At 58.0% G+C, this 24,353-nt stretch overlaps 3 protein-coding genes across 5 annotated transcripts in view; 2 read left to right on the plus strand and 1 right to left on the minus strand.

Moving 5' to 3' along the window:
- LOC109382381 (A disintegrin and metalloproteinase with thrombospondin motifs 13-like) overlaps positions 1-3,613 on the plus strand; it is a 36,463-nt gene extending 32,850 nt beyond the window's left edge. Inside the window, exons 24-27 of the mRNA XM_019641819.1 lie at positions 5-244; positions 588-770; positions 2,010-2,194; positions 2,743-3,613. Coding sequence (XP_019497364.1) covers positions 5-244; positions 588-770; positions 2,010-2,194; positions 2,743-2,928 — 794 coding nt within the window. The 3' untranslated portion in view covers positions 2,929-3,613. The remainder of the gene's footprint in view (positions 1-4; positions 245-587; positions 771-2,009; positions 2,195-2,742) is intronic.
- A 79-nt stretch (positions 3,614-3,692) lies between these two features.
- CACFD1 (calcium channel flower domain containing 1) lies at positions 3,693-16,891 on the plus strand. 3 transcript variants are annotated; one of them, XM_019639386.1, is made up of 6 exons: positions 3,693-4,305; positions 7,709-7,781; positions 9,273-9,398; positions 13,956-14,063; positions 14,609-14,710; positions 15,056-16,891. In XM_019639386.1, exons 1-5 carry the CDS (start codon positions 4,029-4,031, stop codon positions 14,697-14,699), a joined length of 675 nt encoding a protein of 224 aa, XP_019494931.1. In that variant the 5' UTR covers positions 3,693-4,028; the 3' UTR covers positions 14,700-14,710; positions 15,056-16,891. The 3 variants fall into 3 exon arrangements, with proteins under 3 accessions (XP_019494931.1, XP_019494941.1, XP_019494923.1); XM_019639378.1 differs by having other exon boundaries at positions 4,082-4,305; positions 14,609-16,891; XM_019639396.1 differs by lacking the exon at positions 9,273-9,398 and having other exon boundaries at positions 14,609-16,891.
- A 1,064-nt stretch (positions 16,892-17,955) lies between these two features.
- SLC2A6 (solute carrier family 2 member 6) overlaps positions 17,956-24,353 on the minus strand; it is an 8,129-nt gene continuing 1,731 nt past the window's right edge. Inside the window, exons 2-10 of the mRNA XM_019641833.1 lie at positions 24,291-24,351; positions 23,096-23,302; positions 22,390-22,489; positions 21,617-21,828; positions 21,055-21,207; positions 20,327-20,435; positions 19,737-19,922; positions 19,361-19,506; positions 17,956-18,395 (exon numbers count right to left, since the gene is read on the minus strand). Of these exons, the coding sequence (XP_019497378.1) occupies positions 18,240-18,395; positions 19,361-19,506; positions 19,737-19,922; positions 20,327-20,435; positions 21,055-21,207; positions 21,617-21,828; positions 22,390-22,489; positions 23,096-23,302; positions 24,291-24,351 (1,330 nt within the window). The 3' untranslated portion in view covers positions 17,956-18,239. The remainder of the gene's footprint in view (positions 18,396-19,360; positions 19,507-19,736; positions 19,923-20,326; positions 20,436-21,054; positions 21,208-21,616; positions 21,829-22,389; positions 22,490-23,095; positions 23,303-24,290; positions 24,352-24,353) is intronic.

Raw genomic sequence — 24,353 nt, forward strand, 5'->3', positions numbered from 1 at the left:
CCAGCCTCCTCCCCCAGCGTGGAAACCCCCAGCCCTGTCCTGCTGGGAGTGCTCCAACCAGAAGCTCTGCTCACCTGTGCTCCTGCTCCCTGTCCAGGTGCCTGCGGCCGGCAGCACCTTGAACCAACAGGAACCATTGACTTGCGAGGCCCAGGACAGGCTGACTGTGCAGTGGCTATCGGGCGGCCCCTGGGTGAGGTGGTGACCCTCCAAGTCCTCAAGAGTTCCCTCAACTGCAGCGCTGGTACGTCCAGGGCCATGTGAGCCACTGCTGCCAGTGATGGGCCTGCAGGAGCCCGTGAGCATGATGCCAGCATGCCCCATTCCTGGCCTGGCAGGACGCCCCAGCTGCACGCCCCCTTGTAATCATCACAGCCATCTCATGACTGGGGCGTGACTGTCCCCCTTTTACAGATGAGGAAACTGATGCTAAGATAGAGTAAGGAATGTTTCCAGTTACTTAGAGTCACATAGCCAGTAAGTTGGAGGGTTGTGAACCAGACAGGCTCAGCTCAGCCTACCCCAGGGCCACTGTGCGGCCGACTTGGATCGGGGTGCTGGACCCTCACTGCACTACCACTTCCTAGGGGAGATGTTGCTGCTTTGGGGCAGGCTCACGTGGAGGAAGACGTGCAGGAAGCTGTCCGGCATGACTTTCAGCTCCAAAGCCAACACGCTGGTGGTGAGGCAGCGCCGGGAGCGGCCGGGAGGTGGAGGTGGAGTGGTGCTGCGGTATGCCAGCCGGCCTGCCCCCGGAGCCTTCCACAGAGGTATGCCAGCCGGCCTGCCCCCGGGCCTCCCACAGAGGTATGCTGAGGCACCGGGGCCTCCCCCATCTCTCCAGAGGCTGGCTGGGCAGGCGCTGCTGCCGGCAGGGCCAGTCCCGATGGGGCGGTGAGCAAGGCAGACAGGGAGCTGAGCCGACTGAGACAGAGGAAGCAGCGCCTTCCTGGACACCCTGCAGAGGCTGGTGTCAGTCACCAAGTGCAGTGACTGACTACGTACAGCATGAGGTCCCGGATGCATGCTGTGTCCCTTCCTCTGTGGGGAAGTGGGGACTCAGGCCACATATGCACCCCATCCCTCAGGCCACCACAGTCCCACCCTGGGATCTTTCAAGATCCTTTAGGGTCCTTTTGTGTGCCGCTGTCCCCCAGCCCTGTTCCCGTGCACTGTCCTCTTGTCTCGTCTCCTGCAGAGCTGGTGTGCGCATGCACGCTTGCACACGTGTGCATGCATAGACACACCTCATGCAGGTGATAGCATCCCAGGGACCCCTGCTTTGCCCACGGCCCCACTGTGTCCTTGGATAGCCCTCTAGGTTGCTTCAGGGAGCTTGCTGTCTCCCAATAGCCCAAACTGGCTGAAGGTGGCTTCCCCAGCCGGTTCCAGAGGTTTCTGGGTATCACTCCCCAGGCCTCAGCTGAGAAGTAGAACACTAGGGGGCTTCTCCCTCCACAGAGATTTGGCGCCACCTCCTCGTCCCTCACGCGGAGCTGTGCTGATGCCCTAGATCACAGGCGCCAAGTGGTCCAGGGGCTGCCTGTCTGCCTGCTTCCTTATCACCCCTCGCTTCCCAGCCTCCCCCCACGCAGGTGCCTGCCTCAGGGAGACCCAGGAGGTGCACTCAGTGGGCTCCTGATAATACTGGCTGCCACCATTGGGGCCCGTCCTTGTGTCAGGCTCAGTGTTAAGCACTTTTGCGTGTGTGACTTTATTGAGTCCTCCTGAAAACTGCCATGCTCAGTGTGTGCCACTGTCACCTTCACTTTACAGAGGAGGGAACTGAAACTCGGAGCATTTACGGCCTTCACCTAGGGCCATACAGCTGGGAGGTGGTAGAGGTGGCGTCAGTGGGGGTTTCTGCCTGGGAGCCCCGATCTTGACCGCAGTATCCTACTGCTCCCCGGCTATGAGCGGCCCTGGCCTCTGGGATTAGTAGTCTTTCAGGGACTGCTGTGTCCCTGAGGGGGTCCGCACCCAGTCCACCCGCCTGCTCTCTGCTGCAGAATGTGATGTGCAGCTCTTTGGACACCGGGGTGAAATCAAAAACCCATCGATGAGTCCAAATGGGAGGAACGTGGGGGGCTGCCGCATCTTCATCAACGTGGCTCCGCAGGCCCGGATAGCCATCCACGCCCTGGCCACCCACATGGGCACCGGAACTGAGGGAACCGATGCCAGCTACATCTTGGTGAGGCTACCACGATGGCGACAGGAATGGGCTAAGTTTTGCTATGATTTTGGAGAGCTGTTCCTGGGGACAGGGACCAGGGGTGCTGGGCTAGAGGACCTCGAGTTTTCTTCAGACCAAAGCTCCCTACAAGAGTGAAATAGAAAAGACCTTTTCTGATACGGACAGCCCGTTAACTTGGGACTGAAGCATAATTTTAGAGCCTCTATACCTTTGCCAGAAGAGGCGGCCAATCTCTTTCCCCATAAGGTTTCCGGTGTTCTGGGAGAACTGTTTTTCTGCAAGGTGCCAGCTCCTCTGGGGGAGGCAGCCTGGCTTCTGGAATTGGACAGACCTGGGCTCATATCCAAACTGTGTGTCCTTGGGAAGTGGTACAACCTCTCTGAGCCTCAGTTTCATGGGTGGGATAATAGTGTCTTTCTGATAGGGCTGTTGTGTGAGGAGTAAATGTGACCTGAGTGTATGGTGCCTTGTATATTAAGGGCTCCATGAATACTAGCTAATTATCATTTATGGATGGTCCTTCCGGGCTGCCCCTTTCTTCCCAGATCCGAGACATCCAGAGCCTGAGGATGACCACATTCCGAAGGCAGCAGGCGCTCTACTGGGAGTCAGAGGGCAGCCAGGCTGAGATAGAGTTTAGCCAGGGCTTCCTGGAAACACACGCCAGCCTGCGGGGCCAGTACTGGACGCTCCGGTCTAGAGCGCAGGAGCCGGGAAGGGGCCGGCCCTAGCTTCCTCTCCAAGCACATCCCTCAGTTGACCCACGCATGCACTGGGGTGCACTGCACGCCCGGCTCCAATCCTAGAAGGTTAAGGAAGGAACCTGACATTTATGGGTACCAGTAAGGTGCCTGCCCAGTCCCGGAGAGCTTTCCAATTTGAATTCCCCCCAATGTTAAGAATCACTTTTAGCTCCTCCTTCGACGTGCACAACGCTAGGGAGCGGGAGGGGGTACTCCCCGGAAAGGCAGCCCCCAGCACCTCCGGTACCGATAAACAGAACGTGCGGTCTGACTAGCGTTTTCTTTACATAACCTGTCAGAAACGGGCTTGAAAATGTGGGGACCCAGGCCCAGACCCTAGGCTAGGCAAGCTCATTGTGGAAAGTACCCCCGCCCAGAGGAATTAGAAAAAATTCATGCTTCAGCCAAGCTTAGCAGAATGTCCTGTTAACACTGTAGTTATAACTGACAGTCTCGTCCTGTCAAGATAGCAGGGTGCAGTTATAACTATGTTACAGCCTGTTAGATTAAGATAGAATAACCGTGTTTTTTTACTCACTAACCGCTTTTTTTGCTTCTGTATCCAGCTTCAGCTATAAATTCCCCACCAGCCAAGACTTGGAGGCCGTTCTCTTGCAGAGTGAGGCGGTCGGTCGCCAGGCTTGGCTAATTAATAAAGCCTTTGGAACGAAAACTCTGTCTCTAAGGTCTTTATTGACGAGCAAGGACCTAACAAAAACCCACCCCACGGCATGGCGGGGGTTTCCTGGTCGCGGTAGAGCTGCAGACCCGTTCCTGACTTGATCAATCCTCTCGCCACTCCTAGTGGTCTTCCTACCCAGGGAAGAGAGGCCACGGAGTGTGGAGTCACACTGGGCGCTGATCCCTGGCGTACCTGTTAATTCTCTGCGAAGTCCCGCCTCTATGCTAGTTCCACTGGGATAATTTGTCCACCTGGGAGTCCTGGCCGCCAGAATCCGCTCCCTGTGCTGGTGACGGGGGCCTGTTACGCGCACCTCGCAGCGGCCCCACAGCCCCGCCCCCATGCTATTAATAATAAGCTCGAGCCCCTCCCGCGCACCTCCCGGGGCCCCGCGAGCCTCGTCCCTATGCTAATAAGCGCGAGACCCTCCGGCGCACCTCACCACGGCCCCGCCCCCTATGCTAATGAGCTGCCGCCTCTCCCACAAGGCAGCGCGCCGGCCGACGCGGCCGGCTCAGGAGCTCTTTGTGAGGGCGGTCGGCTGAGCCAGACCAGCAGCACCATGAACGGCTCAGGCGGCGCGTCGGCGGCGTCCGTCAGCTCCGCGCCGCCCGCGCAGGAGGAGGGCATGACGTGGTGGTACCGCTGGCTGTGTCGCCTGTCGGGGGTGCTGGGGGCCTTCTGTGAGTACCCGGCCCGGGCGAGGCCGCCCGCCGCGCATGCGCACCCGGCCCCGCCCCTCCTGCGCGCCCCCGCGGAGAGGGACCAGAGTCGGGCCGGGGTCTGCGTGGCCCCCCGCTGGGGAGGAGGAGTGGCGGTGGCAGCGTGAGCGAGCGCCCTTGCGGTTGCCATGGTTACCGGTCGTCGGCCTCGGCTCCTGTGTTTCGGGGCTGGGCTGGCGGCTCTGGAGACTTTCCAGGAGAAAACCTGAGCCGGACTCGTCGCACTGCCCCTCCGCGCCTCTCTGGGAGTGAGGACGGTGCTGCACCCACTGCCGGGCTCTCTGAGGTTGTCCAGAGGCTGCTTACAAAGCGCCAGCTCAGCCTGGCTGGGAGGCAGCCCCACCTGTTGACTTAGGTGTGGGTGGGGGCTGCAGCGCCCTCACCTTTGGGCGAAGGTTGTTTATAAGTGGGGTGGATGCAGGTCTGGCTAGATTTCCTGGGAGCCAGGTGCTGCCAGGGGACAGATGGTTCCCCGGAGAGGCCCGGGTAGTGAGGCCCGGGTAGAGGCGGCCCCCTCTCTGGGTCCTCATTGTCCACTTGGAGGTCAGTGCGTTCCCTTTGCTATCAATTCTGCCGCAGCCACTTTTCATTTTCCTTCCTTCTCCCCCCCCAACCCCATACCGGACATATATCTTGACCTCCTTTCCAGGGAAGTCAGGCTATTTTTAGCACAACCCCCTCCCCTCCCCCCGTCCCCCCAAAGAACATACATAGGAAGGCAGATCTGCTACAGAAGTAAAATAAAGATCACATGGCAGGTCTTCCAAACGCAAATATAAGTCTGTTTGAATGGCCCACTGTCTTCTTCCTGCAGCCCTCAGCTTTGTGAAGTATGAGCGAGGGAGACAGCACAGCCGGAGGTCTCAGAACGGGAACTTCCAGGAAGTCCCCAGGATTTGAACAGAGCCTACGTGGCACAGCGGGCGGGGCCAGGCAGGGCGGACCCTGGTCAGGTCTGCCAGAAGGAACACGTTTTTGGGGTCTCCTTCCAGTCCCACTGCCCTCCCAGGTGGGCGGAGGTAGGAAGTTCAGGAGTGCAGCGTTAGGACGGTGCTACTGTCAGGGCATGCTCTTCTCCAGAGGTGACAGTGGGACAGGCCCTTCCCAAGTCACAAAAAGGCCTCCGAGTCCCTGTCACTGCTGTTCAGAGCAGGCGTGCTTTTGACTTTGTAGGAGAGACTGGTGGGCTCGAGATCAGGTTTCGATCTGATCCTCTCAAGTTCGGTTAGCTGCTTCCCTGGCAGGTCAGAGCGGTGGTGCTGTGGGGAGTAAGTGACAGTGGTCAGTAGGGGAGAAGCGAGAGGTCCTGACTGGCCTGTGGGCCCTCACCCTCCCTCCATCTTGGAGTCAGCAGCCCTGCTGACTCCCTGGTTCACCCTGGCAACCCATCCAGTTCTGTGCTTCTCAAAGTGGGGTACCTGGGCCACCCCAGGAGTTCATTGTGTTGGGGCTACAATGAAACTTCAGGAGAAACCTGTGGCATCGCCCTGAAATGTCAGTCTCACCTGCAGGTTTGGTGGGGGGAGGTGATTGTTACAGGGACACCAAATACAATTGACTTTTGAACGACACGGGTTTGAACTGCATGAGTCCACTTATATGCAGATGTTTTTCAATAAATATACAGTTGGCCCTCTTGTATCCCTGGGTTTTACATCTGCAGATTCAACCAACCACGGATTGAAAACAGTATCTCTAATCTCTAATCCATGGTTGAAAATCCACAGATGTGAGGACCAACTGTGTGCATCGTTCAACACCATTTAAATAAGGGACTCAAGCATCTGTGATTTTGGTATCCACGGGGTCCTGGAACCAATCCCCCGCAGATTCCAAGGGATGATTGTAAAGTTTTTGGGGAGTCAGAAGTTATACTCAGATTTTCGATTCGTGGGGGTCGGCTCGCCCAAGCCCTGCGCTGTTCGAGGGTCAACTGTAGTACATTGCAGGTAGAAGGCAAATCATGCAGTTGTTTCAGAGATGAAACCGGATTTCACATAAGAGTTGTGCTTCTGGTTGGGGGTGAGGTCGCTCTCTGCAGTGGGGGGCCTCGGAGAGGCCGTTATTCTGGGCCCTGACACCATCTGGAGGCAGTTGCTCAGGAAGAGGGGACCGCACAGGACACAGCGTGAGTCGGAGCTGGAGGCAAAATGCTGGCGGCAGCAGGAAGGCTGCTGTCAGGTGACACAGGCACAGCCAACAGAAGCAGCATTGTTTCGTGGGCACTTAGAGTCTGTGGCCCTGGGGAACCTTGCTGCCTAAATGTGTAGGTGACATGCTCAGGACAAGTACAGACTGCAGTGGCAGAAGCATGTCTGTCGTAAGAGACCTTGGGGGACACACGCAGGCGAGGGCAGTCCCACTGCAGCGTGGGCTCACTTCCCCTGGGTCTCTCCCCTGCCTGCTGTCTGCATAGGGTTACACGGGAAAACAGCAGGAGACTTCCAGGCCATGTCAGGGATCAGGTACACTGGACTGCTGCAAGTTTAATGAGCTGGTGGCTCCTTCCTGCCCTGCCCCCAGCTGTGGCCTGGGCTCGCTCCCTGGACCTGCCTGGCAGGCTCCCACCATCCTTGGTGAATCTGGGCTGCGGGTAGAGGAGAGAGGCGAGTGGGGCAGACCCTGCCCATGTGGTGCAGTTGGGAGGGGCGCACAGCCACTTTTAGGGGTGGAAGAGGATGCACCCCTCCCCATCATGGCTCCTTGGTAGTACAGAGGTGGGTAGGCTGGGCTGTGGGACCTGCCTGTGTGCAAGAGAGGAAACGTACCTGAAAGATGAAGAGAATATACCCAACCAAGGACACTCAGTTAACTGCTGTGTAAGTCACAGCTGGAATTGTGACCTGGGTCTGCCTGGTCCTAGTTTCTGGAGAGGCAGCCCTGGTCCCAGCCAAAATCCAAGCCACATTTTCCAAGTTATAAGACTTCTTATATGGCCAGCCCTGTGAAAGGGATGCCTGCCCTGGCCCCTTGAGAGACGTTTCTCTTTTTCACTGGAACCACCTTACCAGGTGGGTATTGGCACAAGTAGGGTTCTAAAGGTGGGCTCCTCCAAGCCCCAGAATGGGGAGGGTGAGATGCCCTCACAGCCTCACCAAGCTCTGAGAGCGAGCCAGCTCAGAGTCAGCTGCAGCCTGGCGCTGGGGCCTGGGGCAGGCTGCCTCACCTGTGGCGTGGAACAGCTATGTTGGCCTCACTTGTCTCAGACGGCAGAAGGGAGACCTCTAGGTGCTGTGAGAAGAGCCAGGCACTGGGTGTCGGAAGGACTTCTCACGCGTTCACAAACCCTCTCCCCAGGTGGCCTTCCCAGCAGGCTCTGAGCCTCCCTGTCTGCTAATTCCTGCCCATGTCCCTTGCTTTCAAGCTTGCGCCGTCTCCGGCCTCTTCAACTGCATCACCATTCATCCTCTGAACATCGCGGCTGGCGTGTGGATGATGTGAGTAGCCACCTGCCTGCCCTGACTGGCAGGGCTGGGGGCATGTGGATTTCTGGCCGCTGGGCAGACCTTCACCTCCTTACACCTACCACGTTCAGTCTCCCTAATCCTCCTTAGGGCCAGGGCTGGGGACGCCCACCCAGGCCTTTGCTGGTGTAGGGCTGAGGTCACAAACGTTTCCTGAGCGTCTACTGAGTCAGACTCTGCAGACAGCAAGTCCACCCCCAGGGGCCTCGCCTCTGGGAGCTCCCGAGGCCACCAGAGCCAGCCAAGGACTGAGTTGGAAGGGTGGTTTCTGACACGGTTGGAGTCAGGTGCTGGGGTCAGGAGATCCAGCTCGGAGGTGGGTGTGCAGTGCCAGCCGCAGACAGGGCAGATCAGAGGTGGCGCGGGATCAGGGGGTTAGAACATCCTAGGTGAGTTCCCTGCCTGCCTCCTGCCAGGGTAGCTTGATCCCGTTGGAAGGGAATGGAGGGGTGAGAACTGGCCAGTGCAGCTGTGGCTGCATCTGACCGCCCTGCAAGCCCCCCTCCACGCCCCCCCATGTGAGAAGTGGCTGTGCACCTGCACCAAGCATGGTCTGTGCCCACATGGGGCTTGGACTGGGAGGGGCACAGAGATGGACACAATGTGGTGCTACCCTCAGAGGACTCAGGCCAGTGGTGAGGCCTGGGCGCCTGCTGTGTGTGTGTGTGTGGGGGGGGCGGGGCACAGACCTGTGCTGGCCAGAGGCAGAGGCAGTAGGGACGGGACTGATGGGAGAGGCAGTGGACCCTTAGATGAGAAAGGGTTGGCCAAGCCCTGGGGAGGGTCAAGTTGGGAGGGCTGGCCCAAGTGGGAGAGGCTTGGGGTGGGGGCAGTGTTAGTGGTGCAGAGAGTTTCTGGTCTGGGGGGGTGCGGTGGGCTATTGGGGTGCCCTGAGCCTGCATTTCTGTCAAAAGAGGGTAACGAGGGAACTTTCCCCCAGGCCTCCCAGTGTCTGACCGTGACTGTGACCCAGCCACAGAAAACACAAAAAGTGGAGCAGACACCCTCAGTCCCCCGTGGCTTAGCTATCTCCAGCCTGGACACAGGGCGCTGCACAGAAGGGCTTGCCTAGTTCCCGCCCCCAAGTGTGGGCTTCCCGAGGGTGGGGCTTTGCCAGCCCTCGGCCACTGTTAGTGGACGGACTGACCTGCTCCAGGCTTTCCCGGGGGATGTGTTGCTGCTGGGGACAGCTTGCCCAGCTGACGGCGATGCTGGCTGGCCCGCATGGAGGTTCTTGCTGTGTGCATACAGCAGCGCCGTGACGCAGAGACCGGAAGGATGAGGGCAAGACCCAGCTTCTCCCCTCAGGAGGGTCCACTTCCGTTAGGGAGACACGTGCACCGGGGCAGCGGGCCGTGGTGACGTGTTCCGCACAGGCTCCGGGAGGGTGAACCGGAGGGCGCGGAGGGGGAGTGGGTGGCGCGGCCCGGTTTGTCAACGGCCGCTGTCCTCCCCCCGCCCCAGCGTGAACGCCTTCATCCTGCTGCTCTGCGAGGCGCCCTTCTGCTGCCAGTTCATTGAGTGTGCGAATACGGTGGCGGCGAAGGTGGACGCGCTGCGCTCCTGGCAGAAGGCTGTCTTCTACTGCGGGTGAGGGGCCGCGGGCAGGGCCGGGACGGGAGACGTGTGACCTCAGGGGCCCAGGCACGGTCCCCAAGCCCAGCGTGCTCAGTGACCCGAAGGGCAGTGGAGGCGCTGGCCGGGGCGATGGGCCAGGTGTGCTTGTTCACTCTCTGCGGAGGTGTCGCCCGGGACTCCTTTGTGCTGCGCCACCGGGACGGTCCCCACGGCTCAGTCGTGTGGTTCAGACGTGGGGCCCACGCGCCTTGCAGCGCCGTGTGCGGTAGGGAACGACGAGCCGCGCCTGGGGTCTAGCCCAGCGGTCCGGAGTTGTTGAACATGCGTGGGACGAGTGTCTGCACAGCCTTTCCAGAGCATGGTATTCCTGACGTGCAGGGAGGAGCACGCCGCAGAACAGAAAGCCTCACCTCCGAAGTATGCTTTTCTCCTATTCCTGTTTCTAACAGCACATGCAGTATGTAGCACTTCACATCTGAGGCATGAGATTGAACTAATTCCAGGTGGTGTTTCATACACAGAAGCTTCTAGAATAGTGCCTGGTGCCTAGGAGGCCCTCAGCTTCTGGCAGCAGCAGCAGCAGCAGCAGCACTAGTTGCTATTATGCAGATTATGTTTATTTTATTTATTTATTTAAATTTTTTTTTAAAGATTTTTTATTGGGGAATTGGGGAAGGGGAACATACAAGTTGCTGACCTTTTGTTCTTCAGTCTAGTTGTGGAGGACGTTGCTTCACTGGCCCAAGTTGGCACCATCATTGCGCTCTTCCCGGGCGAGGCAGATCAGTCCCCGGCTTCTGGACGGCCGCTCACTGCGGCTGCTGGCCGCTCACGCTGGCTGCTGGCTACACACGGTAGCCCATGGCAACCCACTGCCACAGGGGCTGCAGCCTACGCCGTCGCCGGCGACTCACGGCAGCCCAGCTCCAGGTTGAGCTGTTGTTCAGCATTTTAGCTGTGGAGGGCAGTGTCACTGGCCCTCATATGTGGGATCCGAACCGGGCCCTCTGGCGTCCCAAGCCAGTTCTTAACCATCGCGCCACTCGGCCGGCCCTGCAGATTATGTTTAGAAATGAACACGGAGGTTTTTATTTCAAAGGTTTCTCCCTCCTAGAGGCCCAGCATTTTGGACAGAACATAAGATGCGTGTCCTGTCCTGGAGCCCTTTCCCCAAATCTAAACCACAGGGTCACGACACGCATCGTCATGTCCTTTCCCTTGATCCTCACTTTTTAAAATGTACTGTTTAAATGCAAACTAATACGTATTTATTACAAATAATTTGGAAAATAGAGAACTGTTACCCAAAGCTCCACCACTTGTTAACATTTGATGTGTGTCCTTTCACTGCGTCTTCAGGCATTTAAAAAAAATCTGTGCCTTACATGGTTATAACCATTATAAGTAAATTAGTATCCTGCTTTTTTTTTTTGCATAGAACATCATGATATAAACATTTTCAGTATTACCACAAAGACTTCATCAGATTGCTTCTAAGGAATATTTATTTAACTGGACATGGCATGCGCTTCTGAACTTGTACACCGTGGTCTCAGTCAAACTGCGAGGAGCGCCTGTGTGCTAAAACTTGGTTTTGTGACGATTTCCTTAGGATATACCATATTTTGCTGTGTGTAATGCACACCCACATTTTTGGCCCAAATTTTCAGGGAAAAAAATCTTTCGTTTTAATCCAAATTTTTGTTTACATTTAGGTACTTGTTTTTTGTACTATAAAGACATTTTAGCATTTATTTTTTAATATATTATGGTACAAGAAATTGTATGTAACAAATAATTACAAAACACAAGAACAGATATAAGGGGGCCAGCCAAGTGGCTCAGTTGGTTAAGAGTGCAAGCTCTGAGCAACAGGGTCACCGGTTTGATTCCCACATGGGCCAGTGAGCTGCGCCCGAGCTGAGCTGCCACCAGGTGGCAGGATGGCTCAGCTGGTGAGAGCACATGCTCCTAACAACAAGGTTTCTGGCTTGACTCCCACATGGGATGGTGGCTACACCCACCCGCAACTAAGATTGAACATGGCATCTTGAGCTGAGTGGCCACAAGCTGCCCACGGGTGGCCAGATGGTGGCGACTGGACTTTGGGAGCTGAGCTAGCTGCGCCCTCCACAACTAAGATTGAAGGACAACAACTTGACTGTTCCCCTTCCCCAATTCCCCAACACTGTTCCCCTTTCCCAAAAATAAATAAATAAAATACCTATGCCTGAGCCACCTCTCCAAGCGCTGTTTCCTCTTTAAAAAAATAAAACAAAAACAGATATAAGGTACAAAGATATAAGGTACAAGAAATTTCATGTACCAGTAATAAATTTATGATATTTATGCATCATAGAAGGCCAAGAAGAATTCTTTGTAGTTGCAAGTTCATTGTAAGTTCAACAAAACCGATTATCATATTCCGGGGTATTATTTTGCATATGGATATTGTTTTTGATTTCTAGAGTTAACACTTTTAACTCACAAGCATAAATAAAAGAATCAAAAACATTTATATAGATACAGAATTAGCACTACCCGTGTATAATGCATATCCTTATTTTTCCTTCACAAATTTGGGCAAAAAATATACATTATACATGGCAAAATATGGTATGTCCAGGTGTGGAATTAGGTTAAAGAGTATGATAATTTAAAAGATTTCAGTGTGTCATTAAATTGCTTTCCCAGGGGGTTATCTGATTTCTCCCCTGTTTTCCCTAGCAGTGCTGTGTAGCATTTGCATCTGTTCCCTAAGAGGTGAAATATTTTCCCATGTTTTTCACTGATTGCATTTTCTTTTTTGAAAATGGTCTAGTTTACTTTTTACCTATTGGTAACTTAATGTTTACTTAGAAAGTCCTATGTGTTTCTGTATTAAAGATTTCTTAATCCTTTGTTACATTTTCTGCAAGTATTTTTCCAGCCTATCGTTTGCCTTTAATTTTGTTTTGACAGATTTTTTTCTCCCTGTGGTCTTCCTTTTCCTTTGTAATTTCTATTATTATTTTATCATTTAGAAATTGTGTAACTACAGCTGACCCTTGAACAACATAGGGGTTAAGGGCACTGATCCCCATGCAGTCAAAATCTGCATATAACTTTTTACTCCCTAAAAACTTAACTACTAATAGCCTACCGTTGACCCAGAGAAGCTTTACTTATTGATAACATAAACAGTCAATTAATACATATTTTGTATGTTATATGTAGTATATACTAAATTCTTACAAAGAAGTAAGCAAGAGAAAAGAAACTATTCTTAAGAAAATCATAAGGAAGCGGGTGACGGGTTAGCTCAGTTGGTTAGAGCGTGGTGCTGAAAACACCACGGTTGCCACTTCGATCCCGCATGGGCCACTGTGAGCTGCGCCCTCCTTAAAAGAGTCAACTGTGCCCTTGTAGCATGAAAGCACTGTGTAACCAATGACCATGGCTGTTCCCAAAAAAAGAAAGAAAAGAAAATCATAAGGAAGAAAATGTAAACACATTTATAGTGCTGTGTGTATTTCTTGAAAAAATTCGTGTGTAAGTGGACCTGCAGTTCAAACCTGTGTTGTTTAAGGGTCAGCTGTACTGTAAAACCTCATGACCACATGTCCAGCCAGAATAGAAATTCTGGTAGCATTCCGTTGGTCAGGTCCCATTCTCCTCCCTGACCAGACCAGCAGAGGGCTGCAGGCTACTGTCTTATCTTCTCTGTAAAGGGCGGGGTATGTGGGCAGGGAAAGGCCATTAGGGACGCATGTCGGGCGCTTGGGCAGCCTCGTCCAGGAAGTGGCAGGGCAGAGTGCTGTCCTCAAATCACTGGTGTTTTCCGGCATTTTCCTGGCCTGGTTAACTTCAGTCACTGCAACTGGCCTGGAAATCCCAGGATCAAGGGTCAGCCGGTGGTCACCTAAGCCAGAGTGCACACCTGCCTCCAGGTGGCGCCAAGCCGTAGTTGGGACTGCACAGAGCCAGTTAGCTGGCTGCCCCTGCCATGAACCTTGCAGTGAGACCCCGTGTCCTCTGCAGTTTAATCTTTGAGATCTTTCTGGTTGAGATTTGGCTGGTTTTACTGTGCTAACAAGAGCTGATGGTTATGTCGTGCTTTTGCTTCTAGGCTTTGTGTTGAGCAGCTCACAAGCCTTTCCTCATTCAATCTCAAACCTCAGGTTCGATCCCCATTCCATACAGACTGAGCCTCAGAGCCGTGAACTAGCTTGCCCGCAGTCACAAAGCTCGGAAGGGGCTGAACCTGCACGTTCTACTCTGCCTGTTTTATGAACAGTGAGCAGGCTGGACCATTTCAGTGCTGTTGAACCCTTTTTGGATCACAGACCTTTTCAAAAATCTGACGAAAGCTTTGGATCCCCTCCCCAGAAAATGTACAGAACTTGGCAGACAAGTTCATGGGTGTTCGAGGACTTACTGAAGCCTGGCTGTGAATCTGTCCCAGCTGATTTCTGGGGATCCTTCCCGTACCTGGCTTCCTGGGAAGGGGGCTGGGGTGCGTCCGGGAAGGCTGGAAGGGGCACGGCCGCCCCAGGTGGGCGTGCCCCCTCACCTCTGCTTCTCCCCCAGGATGGCCGTCGTCCCCATCGTCATCAGCCTGACGCTGACCACACTGCTGGGCAATGCCATTGCCTTCGCCACCGGAGTGCTGTACGGACTCTCCGCTCTGGGCAAAAAGTGCGTCTGCCAGGCCCGGCCCCGGGGAGGGGTCTTGACTTCCTGCCTCCTGAGTCTCTCAGTGCGGAAGGTCTGAGAGTGGCCCCTGTTATCCATTTGTGGCAACTGAGGCCACAGAGCTTGTCAGTGACTCGTCAGTATCTTTAGGGTGTTCAGCTCTAGGGAATGAGAGAATTCATGAGCCTTCCTGGTGGCCCAGTCGAGCCTCGCCACAGCCCAGAGCGGGGATGGCAGACATGGCTCTTGAGAGCCTCTCCCTACCCGGGGCCCACACCTGACACTGCAACACTTGCTACCCCGCTTCACAGAGCCCAGACTGAGGCTCTGACTCCTCAACCCAGCATCCTAGGCAGCCTGCGCCACTCTTAGAGGTGACAAGACATGTCTTTGCCATCATAGCAATAGGGTCTGTGTGGAAACCAGGAGGCCCAGGAGGCTGTGCCTGCAGGTCATGCCTAGGTCACTAGCCAGGAACCGGGTTGCGGCTGGGAGGGCTGTGCGCCTGGGTCTGTCCCTGGTGTGATGCTGGCTTGCTCTCTCTGCAGAGGCGATGCGATCTCCTACGCCAGGATCCAGCAGCAGAAGCAGCAGGCAGATGAGGAGAAGCTTGCAGAGACCCTGGAGGGGGAGCTGTGACACAGGTCCAGGTGACCCGCCCCACATCCTCGCCCCCCTGGTTCTGTGTGAGCATGGTCAGCAGGGACGGGGCCTGAGGCATTGACCTGAGGGACAGTCTGGAAGAGGAGCCTGTGCCTGGCCCCCAGCAGCTTCTCTCCACCTGGCCCCATACCTGGAGTCTTCCTGTCTGCCTCTCTCTCCAGACTGGCATCTCCTGGCCTGGGCGGGTGCTGAGGTGCTGGGGCGAGGGCTCTGAGGGCCTGGCCAGCAGCGAGGACATGGGCAGGACGAGCCTCGGGGGTGACCCGGGCCGTAGGACTTGAGGCGGAGCAGAGCCTGCAGCAGCTCTGCTCACGGCTCACCTCGCCCCGTAGCCCCCGACTGGCTCCGGGTGGATTTCCAGACTTCTACAGCGGGCAGAGCCATCAGGGACCCACTGAACGCCTGGGAGGAGCTTCCTGGAGACGCCGGTCCTGTCTCCAGGTGGGACATCGGCCAGAAGGAGCCTCCTCTCGTGTGTCCAGGCAGGAGAGTCTCCTACAGGCTGAGCCAACTGGGCTCTCCTGTCCACCTGCCATCAGGGCCGAGGGTGGGGCAGGGCAGTGTCCTGAGGGCTATCTGCTGCTGCCCATGGCCCCCCAGCCACTCTGTCCTCTGTGGGAGGCCACAGTGCTCCCAAGATGCTCCTTGAGTCCCAGACAGCTGGGTGGGAGCGCTCCCGCCACCAGTTCCCTGGAACCTGGGACAGTCCATTTCGGAATACTCCCCACGGGCCTGGCCTGGGCCCCCAGGTTCTTCCCGTTCCTCCCCTCCCCCCGGGCCCTGGTGCTAAAGAAGTGGGGAGCGCCTGCTCTCCAGGGGGGCCACTGCCTACCTCTCTAGTGTGATCCCGCCCCGGTGAGTGGTGGTCCCGAGCCTTAGTAGGGCTGAGCTTGACCACCTCCAGTATTCCCGCAGGCCCGCCCCCAGCCCTGCCCCCAGGGAGCTTCCTGCCTTTTGAGAGCTGAGCAGGGACTGCCCTGGGTGTCAGACCACCAGAGAGCAAGGCCTGGGGGCCGGGGCAGGGAGCGTGGCGAGCTGGTGCCCTGGAACATGACTCCTGGGACTTGCGCCCTCGTCCCCTCCAAGGCTCCCTCCATGCCCGTCCCTTGCTTCTGCCCCATGACCGCAGCCCGCTGGCCGCTCTGATTGCTGGGCTGGCCCTTAGCCGTTGGGCATGTCTGACAGGGCCTGGTGAGCCCGGCAGTGCCGGGCTGGTGTGGGAAATGCCGCGCCTGGGCCCAGCTCCCGCTCTTCCTCCGTCTGGGCCTGTTCACGCTCCCAGAGCTCAGGGTCCCCTCCTGCTATGTGGAAGGTCTTGGCTTCCCAGAGGGACCTTTCATCCCCATTTGAGGCTGGGAGCGGCAGGCACTGGCCAGGGACACATCAGCGGGCTTCTCATCTACAGCGCCCCCCAGCAGCCCTCCAGGGAGCCTGACCAGGCTGAGCTCCAGAGTGGCAGGGAACACTGTAGTGTGGCTGGCATGGTGGGACATGTGCCTTCAGGGGTCCTCTGGGACCACCTTCCTCAGGCCAGTGCTGGGTTCAAAGGGCAGTGGGCTCCAGGCCTCTCCAGGCTGGTGGGGGTGCGTGTGCGTGTGCGTGTGCGTGTGCGTCTTCTCCCAAGTGTGCCGTGAATCAAGACCTGTCTACCTCCCAGGAGGAGCGAGGGCCCTACCACCCCCCTGGGCCCATTCTTATCCAGGAAGGGGGAGTCGGGTCACTTCTGCCCAGCCCTCCTGCCCCTGCCACGGGGGCCTCGCTGACGGGGGTGCCCTTGCTGCAGGAGGAGGGGTTTGCTGTGTGTGTCAAGGACGGTTGCACTTCTCCCGGTGAGGAAACAGTGGGTGCTGGGCGGGCCGTAGAGTTGGACGCAGAGGTGGAAGGGCCCTCCAGCCCCTGTCACAGGCCAGAGGGGTCAGGTCACTTGCCCGAGGCTCTCAGTGAGTCTGGCAGGAGCGGCCTTGGAGCTGGTGACTCTGTCTCCTAGTGGGAGCCCCACCTTGCAAGAAACATCTGTCCAGGTGGCTGAGGAGGCCAGGCCTGCTGGGCCACCAGGGCCCTCCTGCCTCCGTGTTTCTGGACTGTTTCTTGTGGTCCTTGTTTACTCTTGGTGTTTAGCTTGAACGATGAGCAATAAAGCCTGGCGGCCGTTTGTATGCTCGCCCACACGCTCTGCCTGGGACCTTCTCTCTGGCGCCATAAGGGGCGGGACGCCCCCAACCCCACACTGCGGAGCAGGGGCGTGGCCTTGGGGATGACTGCCACTTGACTGAGTGCCAGCAGTGCTGCTAGCTCTGCTCACACTGCCAGCCTTGCCCAAGGCCCCACAGCTGGAAGGAGCTGGGGCTTGGGCAGGTTCAGTCCGCAGCCGGGCTCCCCGCACCGGCTGCCCCACTCCTTTCTACCTCACAGTGGACAGGCGAGTGGCAATACAGGGGCACCGCCTGGGGCAGCAGGTGTTGGCAACTCTGGCGGCGAGTCTGGGCCCAGCCTGGCTGCTGGGATCTCCCCACCCGAGTTCCTTCCTCTCCAGGGCTGCAGTCCAGTTTCTTTATTTTTATAAATAGGGTGAACACAGTTTGCAGACAGGAGCCTTGAGAGACCGCTTCCCAGAGATCAGGCTGGTGCAGGCTGTGCTGGGTCCTGTGTGCCGGCCCGTGGGAGTCTGGGATGTTCCCTGTGGCACCGCAGGCCCTCAGAGGCACCCCTTGTCTTTCTCCCTGTAGCCAGGACACTCGATGGCAGCCAAGCCAGCAGAAAAGGGTGACATGGCGCTGTTCCTGTGGGGAGCCACTCGCGGCCTCCAGCCCTGTGCCCTCATCATAGCCCTCCGGGGAGCGGGGGGCGACCTCCATGCACGAGGAACTAGACCCGAGGTCGCCCAGCAGGGTCTGTCCCCAGATCCTGAGTCACGTGCTCCCCTTTGGCCCAAGGCTGCCTTCTCTGCCACGGGTCTTGTCTTGGCTAGTGTGTGTCCAGCACCACTGGGGCCGGGGCTGGACAGCGGTGCTGCCTGTCCAGTGCCAGAAAGCGCGCTCTGGGGGGCCTGTCATGCTTCTGGCCTGTCCTCCTGTGCATGTCTGACAGCAGGTTGCTGCTGCCCCCTGGACTCGGGGTGCAGGTTAGTGGCCCACACAGAGGCCTGGCCGCCCATGGTTTGGCCCCTCCCAGGCGGGGACCCTGACCTAGTGCAGGAAGGACCTCCTCCCNGCCCAGCAGGGTCTGTCCCCAGATCCTGAGTCACGTGCTCCCCTTTGGCCCAAGGCTGCCTTCTCTGCCACGGGTCTTGTCTTGGCTAGTGTGTGTCCAGCACCACTGGGGCCGGGGCTGGACAGCGGTGCTGCCTGTCCAGTGCCAGAAAGCGCGCTCTGGGGGGCCTGTCATGCTTCTGGCCTGTCCTCCTGTGCATGTCTGACAGCAGGTTGCTGCTGCCCCCTGGACTCGGGGTGCAGGTTAGTGGCCCACACAGAGGCCTGGCCGCCCATGGTTTGGCCCCTCCCAGGCGGGGACCCTGACCTAGTGCAGGAAGGACCTCCTCCCAGTGCGGAAGAAGGACTCAATCTGCTCCAGTGTCCGGCCCTTGGTCTCAGGCACGCAGCAGCCGGTGAACACCAGGTTCACCAAGCAGATGGCAGCAAAGAAGAAGAAAGGCACCTGGAGGCCGAAGGCATTCTGGGGGCGGGAAGGGTGCCGGGTCACACGGGAAAACCACGGGTCCTCCCGCCCCAGCACGAGCTGCGTGCACCCTGCTGGCCTTAGTCAGTCTTGAGGGCCTCCGCCTGTTCAGAGACCTCCTGGGGCTCCCCGCTGCCTCCAGCACAAAACCCAAGGGCCTCCGCATGGCACTCGAGGCCCTGGCAGTCTGCAGCCAGCCCTCTGGTGGGAGCCCTAGGACTTCCCTCCTGCCCGAGGCCTGGGCCCTCCAGCCTCAGTTCAGGTCCCCACCTCTCCCCCTTGCCCCAGTGTCCATCTTTTCCATTGCAGCTGTCCCCCTGCCTGCAGGAAGGCTGCCACCAGCGTCGGGCTGGGAGCAGCTCCCGCTCTTCTGGGCCACCTGCCCATCTGTGTCTCGGGTCGGGCTCTGCACGCCCCCCTCCGCCCAGCTGACTTACCCATTCTGGGGTCTCCCAGCCCTGCCTGGCCCTAGACTGCACCTGGGTGGGCACCGGCCAGAGCTGCCCCATCAGATCCTCCCTCCCAGGAGCTGGGACTCAGAGGTTCTAGCTGGCGTCAGGGCCTGCTGGGTTAAGTCGGGGTGGGGGTGGGGGTGTGTGTGGTGTGTGTGTGTGTGTGTGTGTGTGTGTGTGTGTGACACCACATATGGGCTGGCCAGCAGGACATGCTGCTGAGACCCAAATTGCCCGCCCAGATAGAAGTCCCAGCTGCCTGGGAGGGTGACAGACAGCGCTGACATGGGTGTGGCCCCTTGGCCTAGGAAGTCAGCTGATTTCTCAGAACAGTTCCCCAACTTGTCTCTCTACTGTATGAAGGGGTCTTTGTGGAGTTGGCCTCTGTGTAAAGGAGGCGAATGCTAATCTGTCAGAGGACCACTGCGAGGCTGAGAGGACATGGTGGAGAAGCCCTCAGCACAGCCCCTAGTGGCTGCCGCGGAGGGCCCCGGGGTCCCCAGCACTCACCACGACCAGCAGAAAGGACTTGGTTAGGGCGAAGGCGGTGAGCCAGCTGACCAGCACGCAGAGCCCCGAGGCCACACCACGGGCACGCAGGGGCAGGATCTCAGACATGAGGAGCCAGGTGATGGGCCCCCAGCCCATGGCGTAGCCTGCCCAGAAAGGAAGGGGCAGGCTCGGGTCCTGCTCGCGGGCTGGGCAGCCTCTTTTGCCTCCCTTGAGCTGCTGAAACCCCTCCCCAACCATCCCAGACAACCCAGGGTATCAGTGCCCCACCTGCGACACAGCCAAGCCCCCCCCACTCACCCACATGGCAGCCCCTCCCTCCCTGGCCAGGAGCACTCCCAGAAGCCCCATCCCGTGGAGCTGCTGCCATACCTACCCATGATGAAGAGCATGGTGGCCAGCAGGGGCACCAGGGTGAGGTAGTTGGTAGATGTGACCAGGGGCTGCTCTGTACCTCCCCAGGGCACACTCTCAAGGCCCATGGTGCTGTTGGGGGTCAGAGGCTTTGGACCGAAGTGGACATATAGCCCCAGCGTCAGGTTGGCAGCAAACATAATGGTTGCTGTGGACAGACAGGTGGCCCTCGGGGGGCCAGGACCCTTTGAGCTGCATATTCCTCACAAGTGTTCTGTACCCCATGCGGCCCAGTTGTCATCCAGGCCGCCATCATGGCCCATCTGGGACCGACACTGTCTATAGAGCAGCAGGCTCTTGCTCCAGCCGCGTTCGGGCTCCCGTCACACCCACTGTGGAGTGTCTGTTGGCTTGTTCACTCACACAAGCCCCAGCTGACCTTTCTGGAACAGCTGGTGCATGCCAGGCCCTGGGGAGGCAGGGGCCCACGGGACAGGTCTGACCCAGGCCCCCTGGAGCTCCCAGCTACACGGCACCAGCCTCAAGGGGCACAACACGCAGCAGCTGCTAGAGGAGTGAGGCCTGACTGTGTGCAAGAGACGTGGAGCTCACCTGAGACAAACAGCAGCACCTTGCGGCCGGCCAGGTCCATGGTGACAGCAGCAATCAGCACTGACAAGAGCCTCACGGCCCCCACGATGGCAGCATCATCCTCGGGGGGCTGCGGGGAGGAAGTCACCGGGGCTGAGGGACACTGGCCTGCCGCTCCCGTCCCACCTGTCCCCGCAAGGTGCTGCAGGGTGCTCAGGCCCCAGGCCATGGCCACAGCTCCTTGGAGCACTGAGCTGCTGAGCACCTACTATGTGCCAGGAACTTTCTCTGGGGCCTAACCTAGGGGCCTTTTGGGCAGGGGCACAACTGCAGTGCCCACCCCTGAGCCCAGGGCCAGTACAGAATATAGGCGTGCTAATGACTGGTGGAGCTCGCTGTCACTGATCTTCAAATCTCATCTCCCTGAGCCCAGGACAGCCCAACGAAGCCATGCATCTATTATCTCCATTCTGCAGAGGAGGAAGCTGAGGTTTGGAGGGGAAGTGACTTCCCTCAGCGAGTGGCAGCTGCTCTGACCCTGGGGTCCATGGCCCCCACGGGGTCTGCAAGTCTATAAGACTGGTTTTCTTTGTAATCCTGTACATTTAATTTGAAAACATGTAAGCTTTACTTGCAAACGTTACTGTGAGAACAGGCGCATGGCACAGGAACAGGGATGCACCCCTGGCAGTCTCTGCCTCCACATATACCCGATACCTTGAGCCGGGGTGTGGGGGCCGGGCTCTCACCAGCAGGACCGCCGTGCTATTGAAGATGGGCTGCAGGTACACCAGGATGGGCGTGATGCCCGTCAGTTGCTGTAGGAAGCGCATCAGCAGGGCGATGGTGATGGGTCGGTATATGTGGGGGTCCCGGGCCTCGGCCCACGACATGCGGCTGCTCTGGAGACACGAGGACACCGCTGAGGGGGCTGGGCCAGCCCCTCCAGCAGGTGCCACCCTGCTGTGGACTTCGTGGGATTGGGCAGAGACTCCGTTCTTCCCTCCTTCGGGAAACAACCCAGGCGAGGGGACAGGCCTGGGGGACCCCTGCCTGAACCCCAGGCTCCTGGATCAGTGGGTGGACCAAGCAGACTCCTGCTTGTCAGTATCTCTGGGTCCTCCGGCATCCAGGGCACCGAGCATGTGCTCGGGGGTCAGATGCCATGATGTCTGGAGGTAGGAGCTACTGGCATCCCATTTTCCAGGGAAAGCAAATGAGGCTCAGAAAGGCCTGGTGACTGGCCATGGCCACACACAGCTGTGGGCACCAGAGGCTTGTGAGCCGGCTGGGCACCCACACCTCCCGCACCTGTCTCTGGACGTTATCCTGGATCTGCTGGAACTCCCAGCGGATGTCAGCGTTGGCCCCGCGCAGCCAGGCCAGCGCCTGCAACGCCTCCACGTCCCTGCCCCTCGAGAGTAGGAAGCGCGGCGAGTTGGGCATAAAGGTGAGCAGCAGGATCATGGCGACCACAGGTCCCTCCCCGGCCACAGCCAGCCAGCGCCACGGCAGCAGGAGGCCTGAAACGCAGAGGGGGTGAGGAGCTGGGGTCCAGACTGGACACGGAGATCCCTCCCACTGGGGTCCCTGAGCAACTTCATCTGTCCCCAAGGGCTAGTCCCAGAGCCACCTCCTATGGGCAGTCTACCCTGACTGCTCCAGGCCTCTGTGATCTAGACCAGGAGGGGCTACAGGCATTGCCTGGCCCCCGGAGCAGGCAAGACCCTGGGCTTCCACCACCAACCAGCTATGCTCTGGTCTCTTTTCTATGTGGAATTCCCACCTAAGATTATTCGATAGAAGCATTGTGCTGTCAAAAGACCGTTTGAAGACTGCTGGCCCAGGAGAAGCCCTCATGGCCCAGGTAGGGTAGGGCCTCGTGACCAAATTGGAGCAGGGCATTGCTTGGAGGTACACAGCACGGTGGTGGTTGAGTGCAGCTAGGAAGTCACGTCTCTTGCCCCCCAGCCCAGGGTTCATTTGGGGGAGCACAATCCTTCCCTTCCCAGCACGACCGCTCAGCAGCACCCTGTCGCGCCCAGCCTGCACACAGGAAGTGATTGTGTAAACACTGGTCTTACCAAGGGCATAGAGAGACAGTGATCCAAACACTGCCATGAGCTGCGGCGTGGCCCCCAAGGCCCCACGGACGCCTGGCGGGGCAATCTCAGACACGTACACCTGCAAGACATGTCGCCCCATCCCAGGCCTCTGGTGAGAATGCAGGGGCCTGGGCAAGATGGCAGGGGTGGCCCGGTGACCCTTGAGAAGTGGGGGCTTCTGGTGGGGTTCTTGTCCTGATCATGACTCACCTCATGACCTCCCTTGGGCCTCAGTTTCCCTAACTGTAAAGTGGGCAGAAGCACTCAGCTCTGAAATGGGAACTGGGAGGCCCAAGGACACCCAGACTGTGGTCTCTGCTCCTCCCAGCTGTCTTCACGCCCTGTTGGGCTCGCCTCAGCCCGTGACCGGGTATGTGGGCAGTGGTGGGTAAGGGGCAGGGCTGGGACTTCCCTTTCCTTCCTGTTGCTCAATGGAGATTTTCTCCAATTGTGCAATGTGTCTGACAGTCAGGAAATGGGGTAGGAAGCTTGGGGAGTCCAGAGTGGGGGACAGCTGGGGACATGGGAACAGACTTCCCTGATATTAGCCGCTCTGGTGGGGGTGAGCTGAATCTCCCGGGCAAACGTATCCCCATTGACTTGGAGGCCAGAAGGCCTTTGCTAATGGTGGTCAGCACACAGCTGAGGCTGTGAGGGGCCCTGGGGTGGGCAGTCCTGGCCTTACCGGTATGCAGGCAGCTGTGAGCCCCCCAGCGAAGCCTGTCAGCGTCCTCCCCAGCAGCAGCATCCACAGGCCACGAGCACCCGCCATGAGTGCGTAGCCGGCCACCGAGGGCACAGCCGAGAACATGATGCTGAGTTTCCGGCCCAGGAGGTCGCTGAGGACCATGGCACTGAGGCCTCCCGCCGCTGCACCCAGGGTGAACACGGACTGTAGAAAAGGTACAGGGCAGACGTGTCTGGGCACCCAGCATCCCCCACCCCTATCAGATCCTAGAGGCAGCTGCTTTTCCAGGCTGGCCCAGGGACTCAGGCCTCAAATGGTAGTGAGCCTCCCATCTCCAGAGGTGTACAAGCAGCACGTGGACAAACATTTGTTAGGGGCGCCATGACAGGGAGTCCTGCTCTGGGGAGGAGGTGGGGCCACGTGTGCACAGAGCTTCTCTCCAGCCTGACATTTAAATATCTAATGTTGTAATATAGCAGACAGGATTCTGTGATTTGAAGCCCCTGGGATTTTAAGATGTGGGGGTTCCTGGATTCCCAGTACGGTGTCATGAGCAGGACGCAGTCAGTGACTTGGGCACGGGGCTTAGCCTGCCTGAGCCTCAGTTTCTCCAGCTGTATTATGGGGAGAGTGGCGGCACCCACCTCCTAGGGTTGGCCCTGGAGTCAGTCAGCTCTCATGCAAAGTGCCCAGCACACACCTGGCACATACCAAGTGCTCAGTGCTCAGTGCTCAGTGGAAACTATTATCTTGGCTAATATGTTGTCATTGTAAATTGAGGCTACTAAGATTGTAGTTCTAGAATCTTGGGGCTCTCAAGGCCTGTGCTTTTTTCCCCCGCATGTCTGTCCTGGATCCTCCTTTCTCCAGCCAGTGCCTCTTTCCATGGGCACCTGATGCCCCAGGCCCCCATCATCCAAGGAGATGTCTTCTCTGCTCCGGATATGGGGAACCCTCAACCCCACCTCCCCACCTGCCCCTTCCCATCGGCTCTCACTTCCTTTATTTCAGAGCCATTATATGGCCTCACACTGCTCCTCCACCCCCAGCCTGGAGTGTGTGGGAGGGGCAGAACAGGGCCCAGGAGGAGCCCCAAGGCTGAGCTTTTGGGGGGCATCCCTAGCTGAGCACAGAGCTCAATGGGTCCCTCTTCCCCCGCCCTGCCCCTCCCAGCTTAGAGCATGGCCCTTACCCCGAACCAGGATGCCTGGGTTTTGGTCAGACTCAGGTTTGGATCCAAGGAGTGCTCCAGGGC

Source organism: Hipposideros armiger, unplaced genomic scaffold, assembly GCF_001890085.2.
Source record: "Hipposideros armiger isolate ML-2016 unplaced genomic scaffold, ASM189008v1 scaffold_3, whole genome shotgun sequence".
In the NCBI taxonomy this organism is placed as follows: Eukaryota; Metazoa; Chordata; class Mammalia; order Chiroptera; family Hipposideridae; genus Hipposideros; species Hipposideros armiger.

Coding starts and splice junctions, on each gene's coding strand:
- CACFD1 (XM_019639386.1), top strand. CDS start 4,029: ATGCTAATAAGCGCGAGACCCTCCGGCGCACCTCACCACGGCCCCGCC. Junction 7,782..9,272: donor GCGGCTGGCGTGTGGATGAT/GTGAGTAGCCAC, acceptor CCCCCGCCCCAG/CGTGAACGCCTTCATCCTGC. Junction 9,399..13,955: donor AAGGCTGTCTTCTACTGCGG/GTGAGGGGCCGC, acceptor CTTCTCCCCCAG/GATGGCCGTCGTCCCCATCG.